We start from the raw sequence: 12,749 nt of genomic DNA, 5'->3' as shown, positions 1-12,749 counted from the left end.
CTCTGCAACGAGCGGCGGAGAACGCACTGCCGTTCGGCCCGCGTCACCGGCCTGGGCTGGGGGGGGGGCAGCGGGTCATCGCGCACCTGTGACCCCCTGTGGCGACGGTCTCCGCCAGGTGCTGGTCGCGTGGGTGGCATTCACGCGCGAGCGGGCTCGCCGGCGCGTGCGTCTCTCCCTGGCGATGGAGACGTACCGGCGCCACCTCCTGCGGGACGGCGCGGCCCAGCTGCTCCGCCACGCCGCCCAGTCGGCGCACGAGCGCTCGCGCCGCGTGGCAGCGAGGCACGCGCAGGTGAGGAGCCGGCCCCCTAGTCCTGACCCCCGCCGCCCCCCCCCCCCCCCCGCACGTGTGAGAGCCTGACTTGTAATCCCTCGCACGTGTGAGAGGCTGACTTGTAATCCCTCGCACGTGTGAGAGCCTGACTTGTAATCCCTCGCACGTGTGAGAGCCTGACTTGTAATCCCTCGCACGGGTGAGGGCCTGACTTGTAATCCCTCGCACGGGTGAGAGCCTGACTTGTAATCCCTCACACATGTGAAAGGCTGTCTTGTAATCCCTCGCACGTGTGAGAGCCTGACTTGTAATTCCTCGCACGTGTGAAAGGCTGACTTGTAATCCGTCGCACGTGTGAGAGCCTGACTTGTAATCCCTTGCACGTGTGAGAGGCTGACTTGTAATCCCTCGCACGTGGAGGGTGCTCGATCTGGCGGCGCACCTTCACAGGTGAGGAGACCTGTCCATCACGACGACGCGTTTGCAGTGTGAGAATGCGAGCGCATCTCAAGACGTGGTTTTGAAGCAGCGGGCGTGCGTCCTTCTGTAGCAGGGGGCGGCTCAGTCATTCGCAAGCAACTCAATCTGCCTCCCTCACCTGTGCCTTGGCCAGAATACACCGGGTGATCGATGTATAGATACCACGTATAAAATACACATCCTGGTGTCATTGCGGCCAAAGCTGTTGATGCCGCCACACCTCGCCCAATGCTTTCTAGCCTCCGCCAGATATCCTCTCTTCCGACAAAATAATCGGAATCAATTATACAGAGAAACAACATTTTGTCTGAAAGCCTCTGCACCCCTGCCACCATTCTGAGTGCTGCACTTAGTCGATCTTCGGTCGCTTTCCTCTGTAAGATTTTAAGCCGTCGCTTTCACAACATCCAATCAGCTTATATTCTTGGTTCTTTCGGTAAATTCACGTAGAAGGGAATTAATAAACTACAGCAAGAACATTTTTGAAAAAAGTGGCGGTTTTTTCTAAAATGTTCTTGTTGTGGTTTTCACACCTGATGATGATTGCTTGTGTTGCAATCGAAACGTCGTGAGAATTTTATTTTTTATTATTTCCCTTTTACGTGACTTCACCGAAAGAACCAAGAATATAAATCCCTGCAGTTACGAAAGCTTTAAATCGAAATTTAAAATCCAATCAGCTGTTGAGAAAACTAAAAGTCATCACCCTGAATTTAGCGTGTGTTAAGGAAGTGCTCGCGATTTTCAAATTATTCTAAAGAATTGCAAAATCGAGCCTCAATAAGAATATTTGGGACGATCCGAATGTTGTTATTTCTGTGTTTCGGAGTGATCCGACGGCCGGAAGTGGGAACGGCGCAGACGTGACGTGACACCAATCAATGACGTCCGTGCTTCTCCCACCTGAGCCTGGTGTCAGGTGTCCATCGGGTGACGTGACTGTTGTCAATGCGATCACCTTTCACAATTGGCACACAAAGGGACATCATCTGAAAAGTTCAACGTTTTTTGGTAAGGGTATAAAATTGTCAATAAAAATCCGAAATCCGAAATTATTTAATCCGAGACTCATCCCTGGTGTATATTTACGGTGAAGATGCCGCCGGCGCATCTGTTAGGCCACGTTGCGTGTGATTTCCTCCTCTTCCTCCTCCCGTTGCCAGGGATGCGAAGATCGCGGGAGCGATTGGGTTCCCGTCTGCGTATTTAGCCCCGTGTCTATTTATACTGGCCCCAGCGAGCGCCGTAATAAGCCATTCATACAATTTAGCGCCACTTTTATTGTGCTTGATATGAAAATCAATGTTGAAATAAAGAATTGATCAATTATTTTGTGCCGTTTCAGTGCAGCGCTAAATCAAAGGGAAGCGAGTGCTGGGGGATGCGTGGATACGGTGTAGCGCGCAGGATGTTCGGCCGTGCCGTGATTTGGCAGCGGGTGTCCCTGTTACCCGGTGTCTGTGTGTGTGTAAAGCTGTAGCGTAAAAGCTTTATTTGCGCAGTTATATACACGTGTGATTATGTACACGGCGCAAGCTGGATGCTTGACGCGGTTCGGTGTGTAAACGCGAGCACTCAGTCTCCGATTGCTGCCCTGGTGGCTTGTGTGTAACTCTATCCATTGTTTGTCTTCTTATTTATATTTCGGTTTTTATTTCATTTGAGCTGTCAGCTGTCGTCGTCGTCGTGTGACCGAGGGTCTGTTCGGATTTCTGTCGGAGAGAATAGCCCACGGAAGCAGGCTCCATGGAGCCACTGCTGAGAGTGATCTTTGTTTTCCACACGCTTCAGGATGTGCTTTCCCACACACGTGTGTGTGTATGTTTGTGTGTGCATGCATGGTTCAACTTCCATGTGTCAAATGTTTGAGATGTGGGGAGTGGTCGTGTAGCGGTTGGCGCGCCGCGCTATGAACCCGACGACCCGATTTAGATTTCCGCTCACAGCTAACACCAATGACGATTATTTGAACCGGTTCTGGGCCTCCCCTAGGTCGGCTCAGCCTCAAATGAGTACCTACTGCAATGCGTAAAAACATTACTACAAGGGAGACAAAGGCGGCCTGATGTGGTGCTGGCCACCAACCCCCTAGTGTACCATCCCGGCCTTCATAGGTGCTCGCTAACAGCACTTGCTCCAACAGTCTGTTAAGGCTATACGGGGGATCTTTGTCTTTGTATGCATGTGTGGTTCGATTGCCATGCTTCAGATGTTTGACACATGGCATTCGAACCAATATTTTTAATTCTCAGATGAGTGAAAAACCTCATTGTGATTATTTATTTATTTTATTAATTTGTGTGGTCATTGGTGACCAGGCCTACGACCATGAACTCGCGACACTTAGGAACATAGTCGCCTTATTGTGAATGTGTTGAAGTGCGATCATATCATCACATGACCGACCACTGCCCCATTAAACCGCTTACACAGGACGCACGGACGCTCCGCGTGAGTAACGCCTGATGGCATCGGGTGGATTATATCAGACTCGGCACACCGTTCCAATGTTTAACAAAATAAATCTCCGGACTATTTTCTCCTCCCCCCCTCCCCCATAGCCTTTTGGGGGTGCGTAATTTCAGCAGCCTTGATTTAGCACGAGCAAAAGCTGGACCGGATTCGGCATTCAGCGAAAGGGGGCGTTTTGCCTGCTTATTTATTTTGTTATTTTATCCACAACGAAGCAAGTAATTATGTTTCAGTCGTAATATTATATCGTTTGCTCTTCGGATGCCCTAAGAAAAAGAGAGAGAGAGACTTGAGAATCCTCTTTAATCGCAGTTCATACCCATGTAGACGCCAGGGTGGTGCAGTGGTAAACCAAGGTTGTGCCTCACAGCAATAAGCGTCTGGGTTCGATTCCCAACTCGCGCTCATTTTCTGCATGGGTTTTCTCTGGGTTTTCTGGTTTCCTCCCAAAGCCAATTTTTTGTTATAAAAACAAGAAATCTAACTGGTATTTGCCAAAACATCCCAATGCTGAAATATTACCTGCAAATTATTTTGGCATTACACAGAGCAACTTGCCAGGACCCTCCTGGAAAAGAGTTGAGACTCGGTGACACTTTCCTTGGCAAACAAGCAGAGTGATAGTAAATTGTGAACCCAGGATGTCAGCGGTGCTGGCTCAGTTCTCTGGCCATTGTCGTAGCCGCCCGCCCGCCTGCCGTCTCGCCCGCGTGTGTCAGAGCGTGTACAGCGTGCACCAGCTCGTACACCGCTGTGCGCTGCGCTGGAGAAGGAAGACTCTGGAGCACAGGGAGCTCTGTGCCCGCCTAGCGGAGGACCCATCCGTTGCCGCGGCGACGACAAAGAAGAAGAAGACCGTCACCTTTGACCTGATGAGTCCAGCCGAGCAGCTGGCCGGAGCGATGGGTGGCGGCACGAGGAGACAGGGCCCTGTGAGGAGCAACTGTCGTCCCCTGGCGTCTTCGTCGGTCCACTTTAGCGTCGAGGCTCTGTGAGAAAAGATGCACGCGCACATACACACACACAAAAGCGCATACGCACCCATTACCAAGCATACACATATACGTTTATACATACACGTACACACATGCACAACAAAACCGCCATTCGCCACTAAGTGGCAGTGACATCACCACGACGCTTGTGCCAGGCTATGTGCACCTTGAGGCCACGTGAAGTGTCCAACGCCCGCTGGCAGGAGGTCACGGGGCAGACCCAGACTGAGACGACTGGCTGATGCACCACCTGTGCCCCCTACTGTGCCAACTTGCTGTGCTTTAGCCACCCGGCGCTCCGCTCTTTGTTGTGAGCGTCGCTCCTCCGCCCTCCGTTGTTGTTGGAGGGCGACTGCCTCCAACTGCCCAGTAGCGTCCTTCACGAGCCTCCTCCACAGAGGCTGATCTTGACACCACTGGTACCAGTCATTGGCAAGTCCACTCAGCTCCACATCCTCCTGTGCCACATCACTCCATCTCTTCTCTAGCCCGTGCCGCGCCCGTTTAGTCTCAATTCGGCCGAACAAAAGCTGTTTAGGCATGCGGTGGCTGGGCATGCGGGCTACATGGCCCAGCCAGCGCAGCCTTGCCTGCCGAAGGAGCTCACCGATGGGACTTTGTCCAGATCTTTCAAGGATTTGTGAGCTCCACACACATTCTAGCCTGGTTAAACCCAGGATGGATCGTAGGCAGGCCAGCCTAAATGTTTCTAACCGGCAAAGATGTTCCATTAGGGGGGTCCACGTTTCACAAGCGTAGAGAAAGGAAGGAATGACTGTGGCGGAGAAGACCTGAAGCTTCATGCGGAGCGACAGACCAGGTAGCTTCCACACAGCGTTACGCAACTGATGAAAATATAATGCCGTTCGACTGATTCGGAGTGAGACCTCTGCTGTTAAAGCGGAGCCAATCATGAGCACACTGCCTAGGTATGGGAAACTCTCCACTCTCTCCACAACTGCCCTATCACCAATTGGGATTTGTGGGGGTGGAGTGTCCGATGGTACAAAATACCCAGGCAGGTGCTTAGTTTTGGTGGGGCTGATGGTAAGTCTCCACCCTTTCGTGGCAAGCTCCAGGTTCAGCAGTAGCGCCTCCAACTCCTCCTCTGAGTGAGCAGCAATTACCAGATCATCGGCATACATAACATGGTTGAGCAATAGGGAGCCATCCCTTGACCGCACCCGGGCATCGATCAGCCTCCCATTGTATCTGTACCAGATGGAAATTCCTCCGGTACAGCTACTGAAGGCTTCACGAACTACGTGGTCGAAATAGATGTTAAATAATGCGGGAGCCAGAGGACATCCCTGTCGCACCCCAAGGTGTACAGGGAATGGCTCTGATTCCCGGCCACGTAGTTTTACCCGGGCCCACTCACCATCATGAAGATCCTTAATGATCATAGGCCTTGACCAGGTAAATAAAGCAGAGATGTAGGTCTTGTTGGAATTCCCTATACCTCTGCTGTAGCAGACGGACAGAAAATATGGCATCTGTGCTGGACTGCCCTTTCCTGAAACCGGGGCTCTGCAAGCCTCTACTCAGCATGCCTAGCAAGGCGATGTTGAATAATCCTTGTCAGGACCATTCCCGGCACACTGAGGAGTGAGATTCCCCTGTAGTTGTTACTGTCTGTGCGGTCCTTCTTAAAGAGGGGGACCACCAGGGCATCCTTTCAATCCTGTAGAACCCGTCCAGTGGTCCCCAGACTGTTGTTATGATGACATGTAGGGCAGTCTGTGCACAAAAGCCACCCTCAGCATTTCACTCGGGAGATCATCTCTGCCCGGTGCCTTTCCTGGTGTCAGGCTCTGGATCGCCTTCAAACCATACACACACACGTACACAGACACAAGAACACACGTGCGCGCGCACACACACAAGCCTCTTAAAAACCTCTCCGCGGTGGTGTCCGGCAAAGGAATACGAAATGAGCGCATTAAACATTAATAGGGCAATTCAAATGAGATTATAATTGTATAAATATTAAGCATCGCGTTGTGCCGCGGCGTAATTCCTGTGTCAGAGGTGGCGGCCCGGCTCTCGAGCTACAGAAGGGCGGCGTAATTGCGCGCAGCGAGACTCGTTACGGCGAGGGAGCGCCGCCGCCGCCCCACCGCTCCGGGTCACCGCCGCCGCGGCTACGTGGCCGCACGCAGCCCCGGCGGCCCACCTTCCTGCTCGAGTCCCTGCAGAGAGACGGACTTGTGGGCCGCCTGCGCAGGTACCGGACCCGGCCCTGCATGCCACCTCGCCCAGAGGCCACCGCGCTGGCTTGGGGCCGCCAAATTTGCTTCGTTGCATTTGTGCCGCTGCCGCCGCTATTGTTGTCACTGCATTATACTTTTGTCCTCATATTTAGACCGACTATATTACTTCAGTCGTCATGACGTGAAAGCATTGCCCCTTTTCAATCTGCAGCAAGCGGTGCGTCACCTTGTGTCCTTTTGTTCGGCTTCTTTAGCTACACGTTGGAGGGGGTGGGGGGGCGGAGCATTGTTTACGAACCATGCAGAGTGTGCTTGCTTGCTTTGTCAATGGAAAGGATTTGCGTTTAGTACCTTCAGCAGGAATGTGATGAATTAAGTTAAAAGCCAGCGTTAATAATGCGTGTAGCTTTTACGATGCGCTCATTGGTGACCGGGCTGAGGCCATCGGCTCGCTACACTTGAGCACCCAGTTTAATTGCGGGTGGCCTGAACGCAGGATCCTCGCGTTGCTGCCTCGGCGCTCGGTAAAAAAGTGTTTAGACCCCTGCGCCGCTCGCCCACCTTGCTGCTGCTGCTGCGGAAAAAACATTTTGACGAAGCAAATTAGTTTCCATCACCAACGGACGGACTTCACGCGTGGGGGGATCGGCTTCACCGCTTTGACATTTCGAGCGCCTTCCAGTTCCCCGTTCGCCCGACTTGAAACTTGCCAAGTAATGGCTTGTTTAAGCTTTTATGAAAAGGAGTGACATTTTATCAATGATGATGGGATTGGCTACGCTCCCACCCCAGCGTCTGGCTGTCCCTAACTCGGACCACTTAGGGCTGCTTAATTTTAATGTTCGCTCTTAACAGCTGCTAATGTAAAGAATAAGGAGAAAATTGTGAAGCTGACGTATTATGGATCGTGACTTTTACGGCTGCGTTTCCATGAATCCGTCTTAACGCGGCGGTTTCTTGCCGTCGCCGCAGCGAGGCCATCGACCGGCACCTTCCCGCGGGGCAGCTCGTGTCGTGCGGCGAGCGATCCGGGCCCCTGGCGCAGGCCCCCGCTGGTGCGGATTCCAGCTCGGGTCCCGGTGCGGGTTCTTCTGGCACCAGTCACGGCACCGGTCACGTCCCCGTGGCCACGTTCCCCGGACCAGGAGAGGAGACTCCGGTCGACTGGGGCTCGTTGCCGGCCGTTCGTCGGGGAGACACATCTCTGGGCCGGCCCGGTTTGGCGCAGGACCTCGGCGCTCGGCCTCCATCGCTCCTCTCTTCGCAGCACGCGCCGAGCGGCTTCGGCCCGGCCGGCTCGGGCCCGCTGCGGTCGTGGGTATGCCGTCGCGTGCGTGAAGGATCCGTTGTAACATTCAAGATGCAGACGGATTGAGAGCTTGATTTAGAAAGCGGTTCGAGAGCCCATTTACGTCCGCAGCGGAGATGGAGCAAGGAAATAGGCGCTGTGTAGATTGTTGCATCGTGAGACTGTGAACGATTGGCAATGCACGGGGAGGCCTTCATCCAGCAGTGGATCGACCATGGCTGATTATGAGAGTCAATTGAGACCAGAGATCTCTTTTCAAAGGAGTCATTGATCCAGTAAACACACCAAGCAAACGCGTAAACAACGTGACGCACGATTCATAAGTAGAGTACGTGTACTTATATTAAGCAGCCACCTGCCAACAGAACTGCTATATTTAAACCAAAGTAAATCATTGCAAAAACAAAAAGAACGTGTATATATATGAAATGTTATTTTCATATAAAAGCATTTAAATTGTCAACAATTATATAATGTAAATGAGCTGGAGGTGCTCTCACTTGGAGAGCGTTTGTGAGCGTGCGTTTCTGTCGCACGCAGCCGTGGGGAGCGGCGCCGGTTATTGCCGATGCAGCAGGAGGGGAGGAGGGGGGAGCCCGGGGCGCCTCTGGGGACGGCTGCCCTCTCGCAGCTCCGGCAAATTGGAAAGAGCCGCTCCTCCCACCGTCCTCCTTCACGTTACCGGCAGCAACGAAGGTCTGACATCATGGAGCTCGGATGAGAACCCCCCCCCTGCCGCCTGCTCGTATTAATTACTAAAACTTAATAAAATTTCAGACAGCTATGCTACTGATTAACATAAAATCGGCCAAATATTTACTATTTTTATTTACCAGGTAAAGCCCACTGAGCTGTGGAGCTCTTTTTTGAGAAGCAACCTGGCCACAAATGACATCCCAACGAAGTGGCTTATCACGTCGAAATGTATCATAGCCAAATACTCTAAATGCATGTTGGTTCGAAATGTGGAGTAAAAAACCAGAGGACCCGGAGAAAAATCAACGCGACAACAGGGAGAACATGCAAACTCCAAATATACAGCAGGCGTCAGGGTCGGGATGGAACCCACCAACTCCTGCATACCAGGCGAGGTCGTTAACATCTCGCCACCGTTGCGCCTCTAATTACGTCTTCTCCGGGAGCGGCGCGAGCGATGCGCTTGATTGGGACTGTGCCTTTGTTCTTTTGTTTGCAGTTTGTACCGAAAAGCAACCGTCGTGGAAAGTATTGTCACGTGACGGAGAAGGCCAGTGAGATGACGGACGACGACGATGATGATGGAGATGAACATCTCACGATTGGGGCTCATAAACGTAAACAACAAAAACACACACGTAGACCCTCGCAAACTCGTTTTGGTATAAATCTAAACCGATCGGGGCAAAGTATAAAACCAATTGGGGCAAATCGTATGTAAATGCCACGTTTTGAATTGTATTACTCGGTGAGACATTCTGGTGCGCGTATTGAACTGCCACAAAAAATATGCATACCAATCTGTTACGCGTAAAAGACGAACTTACTGAACGAAACGTTCACGCTTATCTTGCCACGGTTGCCCACCAGGCTGCGTTCAACACTTCTTTCCTCGTTGTGTCTGTGTTCTCGTCGCATGCTCTACGCTCAGCTGGGGTGGCCTCATGGGGAGAGGACGATGAGGTGGGAGCCGGATCTGCGGACGCGAGTTTAGACATGGCCGAGCTGCTGAGAATCCACAACGAGCTCGAAGAGTACAACGAAGACCGGACGCGACTGCGGTCCGTCCGCTACCTCGTGCTCGCACAACGACCAGTCCACCGCCCTCATTGGGACGTGTGCTCTCACACACACTCAGTCCACGGCTCTCACACACGCTCAGTCCACAGCCCTCATTGGGACGCGTGCTCTCACACACGCTCAGTCCACGGCTCTCACACACGCTCAGTCCACAGCCCTCATTGGGACGCGTGCTCTCACACATGCTCAGTCCACGGCTCTCACACACACTCAGTCCACGGCTCTCACACACACTCAGTCCACGGCTCTCACACGCTCAGTCCACCGCCCTCATTGGGATGCGTACTCTCACACATGCTCAGTCCACGGCTCTCACACACGCTCAGTCCACAGCCCTCATTGGGACGCGTGCTCTCACACACGCTCAGTCCACGACTCTCACACACGCTCAGTACACGGCTCTCACACACGCCCAGTCCACGGCCCTCACGGGACTGGTGCTCTTAGTCTTGCACCGGCCATTGCACTCCATGGTAAAGTGATCGGAAGGTTAGGAGTTCATATCCTGCTGGTTGGGGGGGTTACTCAGCCCATCATCACCATCCCCCCCACCCCCCCTTGTGCTCATTTCCATTAAATGAGTACCGCATTCTGGGGATGTGGTTGTCCTATTTAGGGACTCGACCCCGCCAGAGGAATGTGGAATTTCCACCACTGGCTCATGACTGTAAACAGGAGATGAGTTCCGCCTCAATGTTTATTTAAGCACGAAATGGATTCGACTTTTTTATGCAGACATCTCATGCATATTAGAAAATCGGATATCATTTGCGTTCATTTTTCAGACTGATGTAAACCGCGCGGCATCTTTCACTCTGCGCGCTTGCCTCCAGCTCCCTGCAAAGGCAGGCGACGGTGCTGAGAGGCTGGCTGAGTTCCGTGGAGGCTGTCGAGAGGGAGCGAGGCGGGGGGAGGAGAGAGGAGGAGGTGGCCGCGTCAGCGGCAGGCGAGGAGGAGTCTGTTGGGAGTTCTCATCAAATTCAGCAGGAGCTCGCGGAGGTGCGCAATCGGGGGGGGGGGGGGGGAAACCTCACCGTCTGCACATTTTCTCTCTTATAAAAGCCGTATTCATTACCACGGGCGCGAGTCATGCGGAACATTTTTTGCCGAGCGGTCTTCGGCCCCCCCTTCCCACCAAACCCTCCACCACCCCCACCTTCTCGTGGATAATTTGCATGTTTTGCCCCACGCCGCGGCTTGCGCGCGGCGGTTGCAGGTGACCCACGAGGTGGAGAGGCAGACGGCGCTCGTGGAGAGGAACCGCGCGCGCGTCGAGCGCCTCGTCGCGCGCGTGCGTCAGCTGAGCGCGCCGCTGGGCGTCTGACGCACGGAGCGGCATTTTCACGCCCCCCCCCGCCGCCTCGTTCCGTGACCGCGCGGCGGCTCGGCGTGTGTCGTCCGTGGAGACGGAGAGGTGGAGGAAGAGGAATAAGAAATCAAATGTAACGGCCGCGAGAGAAAAAGTCTGCGGTCGCAGAAGAAGTGCAAATCTTACACGAGCATCGCGTGTGCGTGGTTGCCCAAGGCCCCCGGGCTGTTTATAATGAAGCGGCTTTGTGCTTTCATCGCGCAAAATGCGACGGTGTCCAGAGGATGCGCCGTACGACGGTTGTGGCACATATGGGAGCGTCGTGCCTTAATTGGATTTGTGGTATTTGAGGTGCCTTTTTTAAGTTAAAGAGTGCGGAATATTTAAAATGCATGAACGCACACTCACGTGTGTTAATTGTTGGCGATGCCCTCCTACGTTGCCATAAGTGTTGACTTATCAGTTTTGTTACGAATGGGACTGCTTTTGATTATGTTGGTTCATCGTTGTGCCGTCAAGTGTCTGTATATGTGTTTAATCCTCGCAATGTGTTCAATACTGTTGCGTAAACACGTTTTTGTATTTTTTGTAAATCAACCCACTTTCATATTTTGCAACAACTTACGTGCCTGTATACGTTTTCTCGTTGCTAATAAAATTGACTTAAAACACACGTTTCTGTGAAAGCCTTTCCTCTTAACAAGATTAGTATCTTTATGATGCACAATTCACAGCCCAAATCTCACTGCACTTCGCAATAACAGAGGTGCATTTGTTGGAGCGAGCTCAACTCGTTCTTGTTATCGTCTGCTATGGTCTATCTTCTGTTTGTTGAAGGCCTCTGAGTGGGCCTACAGCAACCACCGTTCCTTCACAGCCCTGCTGTGTGCTATAATCGCCCACCCTCCTGCATACGGACCTGATCTCATCAGCCTGGTTAATTCCTTATAATTTGGCTTTGCTAAAAGCCCACGTTTCATGAACCCACCTCATTTTGTCTGCTCAATTAAACAAATTATTTGGTGATGGTGCTGCTGCTTTCTTGGCAGTGGTGCACAACCACAACACAAAACTCAACATTCGTCAAAAACACGATGGCCTTAAAGGGACAAATTAACAGGCCACTCTTTCAAGCCAACGGCCCTGTGCTGTGTCGCTTTTCAGAAGCGATCTGCCCATAAATGACAGTTCAGCGAAGTGGATTTCGTGGAAATGTATTGCATTAGCTAAATACTCTAAACGCGTGTTGATTCGAAATATGGAGGGGAAAAACCGGAGGACTTCGAAGAAAAAACCCACGCAACCAAAGAGAGACACGCAAACTCCAAATATCGAGGCGTCAGGGTCGGGATCAAACCCCACGACCTTCTGTATACCAGGCGAGGGAGTTAACATCTCGCCACCTTCATAGCACATGTCCAAAGAGCGAGATGTAAGGAGCCCACGAGACCCCCACGAGGGGGTAATAATGGGTGACGAGATGCAATGCAAGTTTGCTCGTGCAGGGGGCGTAAGATGCGTTCATTTCGAAGGAATGCCATGCATCGGAGAAGTTGACATTCGGTGTCTGTGATTCTTGGGAAGTAAATACGCCTGAAATTTACTTTTGATTTGACATTCCTCGTGCCTAACTTAGGAAAAATTGTCACTAATAATCAAGGCAAGTGGAATAAAAAAATCGGTTGGTTCCACTGGGGCTCGAACCCAGGACCTTCTGCGTGTAAAGCAGACGTGATAACCACTACACTATGGAACCAGCTGATGCCTGCATTCGCCAACGTGTCTTATGTAGTAGACGTTGTGGAATTGTGAGCACAGTGATCGGCAAATATTTTTTTCTTAAATTATTACTCTGAGGAAATTGTTAATTCAGAAACAACGCGTGGTGACGTGTTCACATTCGTTCCATTCGCCAGCA

The 12,749-nt window shown here is 52.1% G+C and overlaps 1 protein-coding gene and 1 non-coding gene across 2 annotated transcripts in view; one reads left to right on the top strand and one right to left on the bottom strand.

Moving 5' to 3' along the window:
* The window catches only part of SFI1 (SFI1 centrin binding protein), a 44,274-nt gene extending 32,770 nt beyond the window's left edge, over nucleotides 1-11,504 (top strand). Inside the window, exons 24-32 of the mRNA XM_061553199.1 lie at nucleotides 119-295; nucleotides 3,949-4,220; nucleotides 6,254-6,451; nucleotides 7,410-7,755; nucleotides 8,287-8,442; nucleotides 8,942-9,059; nucleotides 9,374-9,503; nucleotides 10,356-10,521; nucleotides 10,739-11,504. Coding sequence (XP_061409183.1) covers nucleotides 119-295; nucleotides 3,949-4,220; nucleotides 6,254-6,451; nucleotides 7,410-7,755; nucleotides 8,287-8,442; nucleotides 8,942-9,059; nucleotides 9,374-9,503; nucleotides 10,356-10,521; nucleotides 10,739-10,846 — 1,671 coding nt within the window. The 3' untranslated portion in view covers nucleotides 10,847-11,504. The remainder of the gene's footprint in view (nucleotides 1-118; nucleotides 296-3,948; nucleotides 4,221-6,253; nucleotides 6,452-7,409; nucleotides 7,756-8,286; nucleotides 8,443-8,941; nucleotides 9,060-9,373; nucleotides 9,504-10,355; nucleotides 10,522-10,738) is intronic.
* Nucleotides 11,505-12,514: 1,010 nt separating this feature from the next.
* On the bottom strand, nucleotides 12,515-12,587 carry TRNAV-UAC (transfer RNA valine (anticodon UAC)). The gene has a single exon. It is a non-coding gene; the product is annotated as a tRNA-Val (tRNA).
* Between the last annotated feature and the right edge of the window lie 162 nt (nucleotides 12,588-12,749).

Source organism: Lethenteron reissneri, chromosome 17, assembly GCF_015708825.2.
Source record: "Lethenteron reissneri isolate LAM-NWPU_2019-01 chromosome 17, ASM1570882v1, whole genome shotgun sequence".
Classification (NCBI taxonomy): Eukaryota; Metazoa; Chordata; class Hyperoartia; order Petromyzontiformes; family Petromyzontidae; genus Lethenteron; species Lethenteron reissneri.
This window is presented reverse-complemented; position numbering and strand designations above follow the sequence as displayed.